The sequence below is a fragment of the Megalobrama amblycephala genome, linkage group LG2 (assembly GCF_018812025.1).
Source record: "Megalobrama amblycephala isolate DHTTF-2021 linkage group LG2, ASM1881202v1, whole genome shotgun sequence".
Classification (NCBI taxonomy): Eukaryota; Metazoa; Chordata; class Actinopteri; order Cypriniformes; family Xenocyprididae; genus Megalobrama; species Megalobrama amblycephala.
Genome location: NC_063045.1, coordinates 4,077,100 through 4,086,117, shown reverse-complemented (window position 1 = coordinate 4,086,117; position 9,018 = coordinate 4,077,100). Strand labels below are relative to the sequence as shown.

General features: G+C 42.4%; 1 protein-coding gene across 1 annotated transcript; it reads left to right on the top strand.

Annotated features, from left to right (window-relative positions):
* Positions 1–5,611: 5,611 nt before the first annotated feature.
* On the top strand, positions 5,612–9,018 carry LOC125258506 (uncharacterized protein K02A2.6-like). Its single transcript, XM_048175482.1, has 3 exons — positions 5,612–5,894; positions 6,224–6,405; positions 6,562–9,018. The coding sequence occupies exons 1-3, from the start codon at positions 5,612–5,614 to the stop codon at positions 9,016–9,018; spliced, it is 2,922 nt and encodes a 973-aa protein (XP_048031439.1).

Here is a 9,018-nt window from a genome sequence, read left to right as displayed (position 1 = left end):
TAACAATGAACAATGGGGATATTTATATACTTAAAGCAGATTGTGTTTCTTTACAAAATGCTGGATTTGTTTGTTTAATTATGGCACAATATGAACACCATACTATTCACACTGTCATAGCATAACCTGTTTGTATCATTTTAAAGTGGTGTCTCACCTGTAGTCCTCGTGTGTATTCGTTATGTTAAGGAAGGAAGTCGTCTGGTAATGTCTTCAGATGAAGTCTGAAATCAACTGCGTTCTTTGGTCATATTTATAGTAGTACTGTTCAGGAAATATTTCCTTAAGGCATTTTCACTGCAAGAAAACTTCCACAGAAATATATCTGGCTAGACAGAGTATTGCTCAACAAGAGGGTGATTAACTGGCTCTATAAATCTTTTAGACTAAACCACTTCCTCCTGTGTTTTGATGTGGTTTCTGTTACTGTAATTCCCTGTCCCTTGTTTGTTGGTTTGATTTGCCTGAGGTTACTGGGGGGACCCTATTGGAATTGCTCCATTTCTTCTTCTTCTCTGAAATGAATCTAAATATGATTGAAAACTAATTAAACTTTGCACACACGCATCAGAAGTGGTGAAAATTTACGTCTGTTATGGGTCTCAGAATTAGTGGCAAAATGGCTCGATAGCGCCACCTACAATATTTCAGCGAAGTGCCCCTCGTGCTATGTTTCACATACAGGTATGAAATTCGGTACACACATGTAACAGCCCTCCTACAGCTTTAATCAGATCAACATCATATTTGGTCAGTCTAATCTAAAGGCCTTTGCAACGTTAAATTATGAAGATCTAGAGTTTTTGCTGAAGGGCGTGTCCGTGGCAGCCTGACAAATTTTGATGTATCGCCATGAAACAGGAAGTTGTTGAAACTCAGGCATACAGTGTCTGATAATAGTCCTGGCCTGAAGACATCTACATGGCAATAGTCAAAGCGCCACCTGTTGGCAGCAGGAAGTGTAGCACTTTGAAATGACTTGGCCATAATTCTCCTGTATTCACTCGATTACATGCATGTCGCCCACTGTTCACTGTTTTCCTGTGGCCAACAGGTGGCGGTGAGCCCGGGTGCGAGGGCCCTTTCATCGCTGCTTGCAGCTATATTTTAGTCTTGTTTTTTAGAGTCTTGTTTGACCTTCCCAGTGTTAGTTCTAGTTAGTTGACTCAGTATCTTGTCTACATTTGTTCTGCTGTTACGTTAGGACGTGTTTGATTGCCCGGGCCCCTTATTCTTCAGTTGCCTTTCATTAATAAAGTTTTTTTTTTTTTGCACTGCATTTCATCAATCTTAAGTCTTCTTTTACATATTTCCGGACATCTTAATTGTTGCAAAAATAGTTTGTTAACACTTTATTTTGATGGTCTCTTTTGAACATTCTGTTGACTATAAGTAACTTTGCAGCTACATGTAAACTTAGTCTTACCCTACCAGTCTACTAACACTACTAATAGTCTAATGAGAGTTAGTAGACATGAAGGTACAACGTTACTCATAGTCAACAGAATGTGTTAAAGGGACCATCAAAATAAAGTGGAACCGTTTGCTCTTTGCTGCTATAATTTTATGGCTTTATCTTCTGGGAATTTCATTATGATTATATTCCATGTTACTCGGTGTGTCTTTTTTATCTTTCACCTTTAACCCTATGATTATTCAGGTAGGGTAAAGATAAGGGAATCTAGCCTGGCTAACCATAAAGTGCTCACCTGCCCACAGGTTGAAGTTCTTCAGGAATGACGTAGAAGACTCTCTTGTGCTTATTCTTTATTGAGGCTCAGTTTATAGTAGTTATAAGCAAAGTCTCACAGGAGGCAACAGCAACAATAAAAACACTTCCTTTTCATGCCTGGGTTATGTTTCTCTGTGTCGTAAACTATAGGGCGAGGCTTGATATTTTAATGACGACAGTTTTCAGCCGTCACATTTATCAACGCCCGTTCATTCCTGCGACCGAATTGGCTGCTTACAAAAGTTTAACGAATCACACACGTGAGCGTTATCGTAAGCTGATTTTTCCTTTCGAATGTACGCTGGTCTCTACGTTCGTTTGATAAATGTGCTCCATTGTCCCACACTGTCCAAATAAAAATAGTGTAGATTAGTGTACAGTGTTTTATTATAATGTTTTATTCTATTTAGTGTCTATTTCATTCATTTAACATATTTAATATTGGGGCATCCACATTATTTGACATATCTGAAAAAAGAAAATTAAAAAGTAATGCAATAGTTGCTTTCTCTGGTAATTAGTTACTTTTACAATGAAGTAACTCAGTTACTATTTGTGAGAAGTAACTAGTTACTATAACTAATTACTTTATTGAAGTGTATACAGTTCAGTTCCTGCAGGGACACGACCAGCAGAGTTCAGTTTAACAGCCCACACTAAAGGCTCTCCTGGAGCACATCACCTGATTGGTATTCTGTAGATTTCCTGGGAAGTAGGATAAAGAGACTGGACTGCTGGACTGGTATATTGTACAGCATGTAATAAAGTTAACAGTTAACATGATTATACGGGTCAAATTAAGACTAGGATGTCTGTACAGTTACATGCTCTTAGTAAAACACATACTTTCAAGCACAGGATTCAGTATTTAGTATTTAGGTATAAAATATCTGTATTGTGATATATGCACTTAATGTTTTTATGCACTAGAGGGTGCTCTAGTTCACTCCCTTGTATGCTGTGTTGGTATAACCAAAGAAGTCTGAGTTTCCAGTAAAACAAAAGTGAGTTAACACGGTTATCATCTCAGTGTATTATTCATGTTATATCAAAAGGGATAAATATAACATATTGGCGACGAGGATTATATCTAGCGTAGCGTCAGTTCTGGCAGGTCACGTCAGTCAAGCTTGCATCAGCTGACTCCCAGGTGACTTGCGTCTACCTATAGGAATACGACGCCTATTACGGCATCTATATATAAGCTCCTCAGTATTATCAGCAGCTATTGCATTTCTCAGGAGCAAATTAAATGGCAAACTCAACAGGCAAACAGCATCATCTCACTAGGAATTGTGCAATCGGGAATTTAGCGAGAGGGATTTGTGGAATTCACCTCTCATTCACCGCATTGATCATAAGCCGACTGATTGGAAATGACTGAGTTAAGGTTAGCATTGCTTCTCGCATCGCTGCAATTAGACATGGACTGGCAGTTCAGATGATCTGCACTCCCCGCATGAAGAAGCGTTTCAAGACAAGATCAAGCATCCACGTTACAGCCGGCTATTTCACTCTCCTTCATCTCTGAATGTTTCCACAAAGCTAAGCTAAGTTCTTTTAACGCGCATTTTTATTTTTAATGCTCATTGTTTAAAGCTAACTCATGATGTTGTTAAGCTATCACTGTTGCTTAGGCTTCTAGTCCTTCTCAGTAAAAATGTTTTTGCAAAGCTTTTGCGATCGTATTTGGCGATGTGCGTTACTTATCTGTTGTCATTGGCAACCGGCTCGATCGCTGCACACGCTGGTCGGGGCGCTTTCATTTGTATAGCAACATACACGCTGGTCGGATCGCCGTGTTTAGCGCTATACATCGCAGATTCAAGCAGCTTTGCAGTAGAGACAGAAAACAAAGTTTCATGGTGCAAACGGCTTTTCTGTTGTGGCGCAGCACATAGTAAACATCGTTTTTCTTAAAGCTATAGTGCCATTGGAAACGCTCGTTCTTAAAGGTCTAGTTGCTATTTAGAACAAGCTGTTCTTAAGGCTATCTAGCTGCTATGGAAGGCAAATATTAAAACAAAATATAAACAAAAAAAACAAACAAATTTTTGCTTGTTACCGAAGCTGTAGTGTCATTGCTGCATACTATAAGCGCATACTGTGGTAAGTTTATTCAGGTACATGCTATCTTAAGCTGTTGTCTTAGACTTATGCTCTTTATGATATCCGATCATATCGCAACATTCTGTGTTAAGTAAGCATACTTCTGTGGCTTGAAAACTTATCAGAGTATTGTAACATGCTTTTCTTTAAATACACAGAGGTTTCTTATTCAACCCTAACAATGTCGAAACTTGATGGTCCTGTAAGGAGTGCGATATCATGGGAGTCGCCATCTTCTCTTCTGTAGCCAAAGGAATCAGCCCGACTGGAGCAGAAATCGTGCTCATGATGAGGAAGCACTGCATTTCATTTCCTAGCTGCACGCTGCATCTAACTCAGAGCTATTGCTGAGGGTGTATGCTTCCCCAACCTGACTACCACTAGTTTAATACTAGTCTGTGATTTACAAGATGCTTGTTGTAACAGATTGCTGCAGCTAGGGGTGTAAGCTTCCCCCAATAAGAGAGAGAAAAAAAAAGAAAAGAAATGTAGTAATTTTATATTAGGCCATGGGTGTATGCTTCCCCGACTAGATTGCTGCTAACGGTGTAAGCATATGATATTTAAAATCGCTAGCTAAATGCGCTACAACATGCTTGTTGTATCAGATTTGCTGCCGCTACGGGTGTAAGATTCCCCCATTTATTAAAAAAAAAAAAAAAAAAAAAGCTAGGCTCATGGCTCATTCAGGTAACTGCATTTTAAGGAAAAATGGCATTCAGATTTTCGCACTCAGTTTGTGTTGGGGGATATCAGCATATGGTTTGTTTTGGGGGTTTATTGCTGCTCTCCCTGCTCTTATCCATGCTAGGCTGCATGGATGCGCAGAGAGTTCTTGCCCAGAACAGAACCATACCGCCAATACAAACTCTATGCATTATCTATCATATTTGACGATAGTGGTCCTGACAGAAATCTAGCGTTAGCGTCAGTTCTGGCAGGTCACATCAGTCAAGCTTGCATCAGCTGACTCCCAGGTGACTTGCGTCTACCTATAGGAATACGACGCCTATTACAGCATCTATATATAAGCTCCTCAGTATTATCAGCAGCTATTGCATTTCTCAGGAGCAAATTACCCTCCTCCATCCCCAGCTCCTCCTCTCTTCAGTCAGGATTGGCCTTATTATTTCCCCTGAATCAGACTAATTCTCGAAAAATGTGCATGTTAAATCATGACATTTAATGATATCTGCATGTTGGTCCTGTTCTGTTTACCCTAGGGGGTTTATTGCTGCTTATTGCGCAGGGAGCCCAGAACAGAACCATACCGCCAATACAAACTCTATGCATTATCTATCATATTTGATGATAGTGGTCCTGACAGAACTATGTTGAATTCATAATTTAATGCGACGGTGTAGAACTGGCTACTGAATACGGCAGGTTTGACGAACGTAGTGAACAACCCGACGAAATGGCTGTGTTTATCGGTCATATGGATGCCTTTGATGAGTCAGCCGAACAGTGGGCTACCTATGTAGAAAGGTTTGAACAATTTGTTTCTGCAAATGACATTGCAAATGAGAAATGAGTTGCGGTGTTGCTGAGTGTAATGGGTTCATCTACAGACAGACTGCTGCAAAGCTTAATTGCTCCGGATAAACCTGGTGTGAAGTCATACGACTGTTTTAAAAGGACATTTCTCTCTGAAACCGATCGTAATTGCTGAGAGATTTAGGTTTCATAACCGCAGTCAACAGGAGATGGAAACAGTAGCGCAGTATGTCGCAGTTTTGAAAAAAGCTGAGTGAACACTGCGAATTTGGGATGCATCTGCAAGATGCATTAAGAGATCGCTTTGTGTGCGGGCTGAAAACGGAGTCAATGCAGAAACGGTTACTGACGGAAGCGCCTCTCACGTTCCAGAAGGCAGTGGAGATTGCAGTGTCTGTGGAAACGGCTGCGAGGGAATCTCAACAGTTAAGTGGCTCTTTGAAAGTGAATGCACTGTCCCTGCAAGAGAAAGAAGGATGCAAGTGCTACCGTTGTGGAAGAACAAACCACAATGAGAAAGACTGTTACTATAAAGAGCTGCAGTGCCACAACTGTGGTAGAAAAGGACACATTTCCAGAGTGTGTAGAAATAAAGGGAAGTACACTACTGAATGTAAAAAGCTAAAGTCAAAGAGGATGAAAAATGTCCAACAGAAAAAAAAGTGCATCAGATGGATGTGAAAGACTCATCAAGTGATGATACTACAGATACAGAGCTTTCACTGCATGTGATGACTAGGAAGGAGGAATTGTCACACATCTCTCTAAAGCCAAAAGTAGAGGGGGAAATTTTGGAAATGGAATTAGATACTGGAGCTGCTGTCTCTTTAATTTCAAGAGAACTTTACAATGCACGATTAGCTCATAAACCACTGTGCACAACAGACGTGATCCTGAAAACGTATACTGGAGAGGTGGTGTCGCCACTAGGGGTCATAGAAGTCAAAGTGAAAATGAACAAACAAAAAGCGAAATTACCACTTTATGTCGTGGAAGGAACCGCCCTACCACTATTCGGCAGAGAGTGGCTCAAGAAAATCAAGCTGAGCTGGCGTGAAATTAAGAGCGTGAGAAAGGATGCACTCGAGACAGTGCTAGCAAAATACAAAAATGTCTTCAGGAAAGGGCTGGGCTTGCTAAAAGGTATCGAAGCCACTGTGTCACTCAAGCCACAGTCTCAGCCATGATTTTGCCAAGCGCGCAATGTTCCCTATGCCTTGAAGCCGAAGGTTGAGGTCGAAATAAATCATCTAGTGGAGCTAGGGGTCATCTCCCCTGTGACATGCAGCGAATGGGCAACGCCGATCGTGCCAGTTGTAAAAAGGAATGGAGATGTGAGGATTTGTGGAGATTTTAAGGTAACAGTGAATCCGGCCCTCTGTGTTGAGCGGTACCCAATTCCACGAATAGAGGATTTATTCGCATCATTAGCAGGGGGCCAACGCTTCACCAAATTAGATCTCTCAAATGCGTACCTAAAAGTTCCTGTGGCAGAAAGCTCACGTCAGTGCCTCACAATCACCACTTCAAAGGGGCTGTTCTGTTACAATCGTTTACCATTTGGTATTGCTTCGGCCCCTGCAATCTTTCAAAGGGCCATGGATCAGATTTTACAAGGCCTTCCCAATGTTCATTGCTATCTAGACGATATATTAGTGACTGGGTCAAATGACGAGCAACATCTCAAGAATGTAGACGCAGTCCTCAGTCGTCTGAATGAGTTTGGGCTATATGTCCAACGTGAGAAATGTGAAGACTCGCTGGAGTATTTAGGGCACATCATAGATGCTCAGGGTCTTCATAAGTCACCAGAAAAGGTCAGGGCAATCGTGGATGCGCCTGCACCAAAGGACGTCAGCCAACTTTGTTCATTTTTGGGACTTATAAACTATTACAGTCGATTCATCCCTAACCTCACATTAGTGTTAGCACCCCTTAATGCTCTTCTGTGCAAAGGAAAGCAGTGGCTGTGGTCTCATGAGTGTGAGGATGCATTCGACAAGGCGAAAAAATTCTTGCTGTCACAGAGCGTTTTGACACATTACAATCCACAGTTACCAGTCAGACTGGCCTGTGATGCATCGCCATACGGTGTTGGAGCCGTCATCTCACACATACTCCCAGACGGGCTGGAAAGGCCAACAGCCTTTGCCTCAAGAACACTGAGCAAAGCGGAGCAAAACTATGCTCAAATTGAAAGGGAGGCACTTGGAATTGTCTTTGGAGTAAGGAAATTCTACCAATATCTGTATGGGCAAAAGTTTACATTGCTCACAGACCACCATCCGCTGACAACAATCTTCAGTCCAACAAAAGCCATTCCATCCATGGCGGCAGCTCGGATGCAGCGCTGGGCTTTGTTGTTGGCAGCCTATGATTATGATATCCAGTATAGAGACGGTGCACACCACTGTAATGCAGATGGGTTATCACGACTACCTCTGCCAACCGCAGCTCAAGTCAAGCTGGATACGGTGGAGTTGCTTCAAGTAAAGCATCTTGATTCCTTACCAGTGCTGTGTTCAGATGTTTGTAAAGAAACAAGATCTGACTCCACTATGCCACAAGTAATGGAGATGGTGGCAACTGGACATTTTTCACAAGTCACAGATACAAACAATGTGCTTGGCCCATATGTGAACAGGAAGGATGAACTGACTATGCAACAGGGTTGCCTCATGTGGGGTTGGAGAGTGGTCATCCCACCTAAGCTGAGATCCAGGGTACTGGCAGAGCTGCACACTGGACATCCGGGTGTCGTAAGGATGAAGGCAGTTGCTCGTAGTTATGTCTGGTGGCCTGGTATTGATGCTCAAATTGAACAATTGTCAAAAACCTGTCACTCATGCCAGCAGACACACAAAGCTCCTGGTCCCTCACCATTACACCCTTGGAAATGGCCAGAGTCACCTTGGCATCGCATACATGTGGACTTTGCAGGTCCATTTGAAGGACACACGTACTTAGTAGTGGTGGATGCTCACTCCAAGTGGCCCGAGGTGTGTGTGATGGAATCAACTACATCTACCAAGACCATTCAGGTACTGAGGGGACTGTTTAGTCGTTATGGACTCCCAGAAGTGCTCGTTAGTGACAACGGGCCTCAGTTCACTTCGGATGAGTTCCAGACATTTCTCAAGGCTAATGGAGTGACACATACACGTTCAGCACCTTTTCACCCAGCTACAAACGGCTTGGCTGAGCGCTTGGTTCAGACATTTAAGCGCGCACTACGTTGTTCTAAGGGGTCAACTTCAATTCAACAAAGGCTGGACACCTTTCTACTGGCGTACCGAAACACCCCACACGCCACCACAAAGGAATCGCCTGCCATGTTGTTTCTGCACCGCAGATTGCGATGTCGCTTAGATATGTTGAAAGCCAATGTTGCCTCTGAGGTTGAAAAAGCACAAAGCAAACTGTGCCAGCAATGTCAAGTGCATGCTAAAGACAGAACATTTGCTGTGGGTGACAAAGTACTAGTTCGTGATTATCGGAGGGGAAAGAAGTGGACACTGGTGTTGTTTCAGCAAAGATGGGCCCTGTATCATACACTGTCGATGTGGGACTTTCAGTTCACTGGAGGCGTCATGTTGATCAGATGTTGGCACGTCTATCTGACTGTGACAATGCAGATGAGACTGGACCAGAGGTCAGTGATGTTCCTGAGGGGAATCTGA

Bases quoted from the DNA above. Each gene is read 5' to 3' on its own strand.
- LOC125258506 (XM_048175482.1), top strand. From the start codon at position 5,612: ATGCATCTGCAAGATGCATTAAGAGATCGCTTTGTGTGCGGGCTGAAA. The intron at 5,895-6,223 runs GTAGAAAAGGAC...TGTGCACAACAG, and splicing joins GCTGCAGTGCCACAACTGTG to ACGTGATCCTGAAAACGTAT. The intron at 6,406-6,561 runs GTGAGAAAGGAT...TATGCCTTGAAG, and splicing joins GCTGGCGTGAAATTAAGAGC to CCGAAGGTTGAGGTCGAAAT.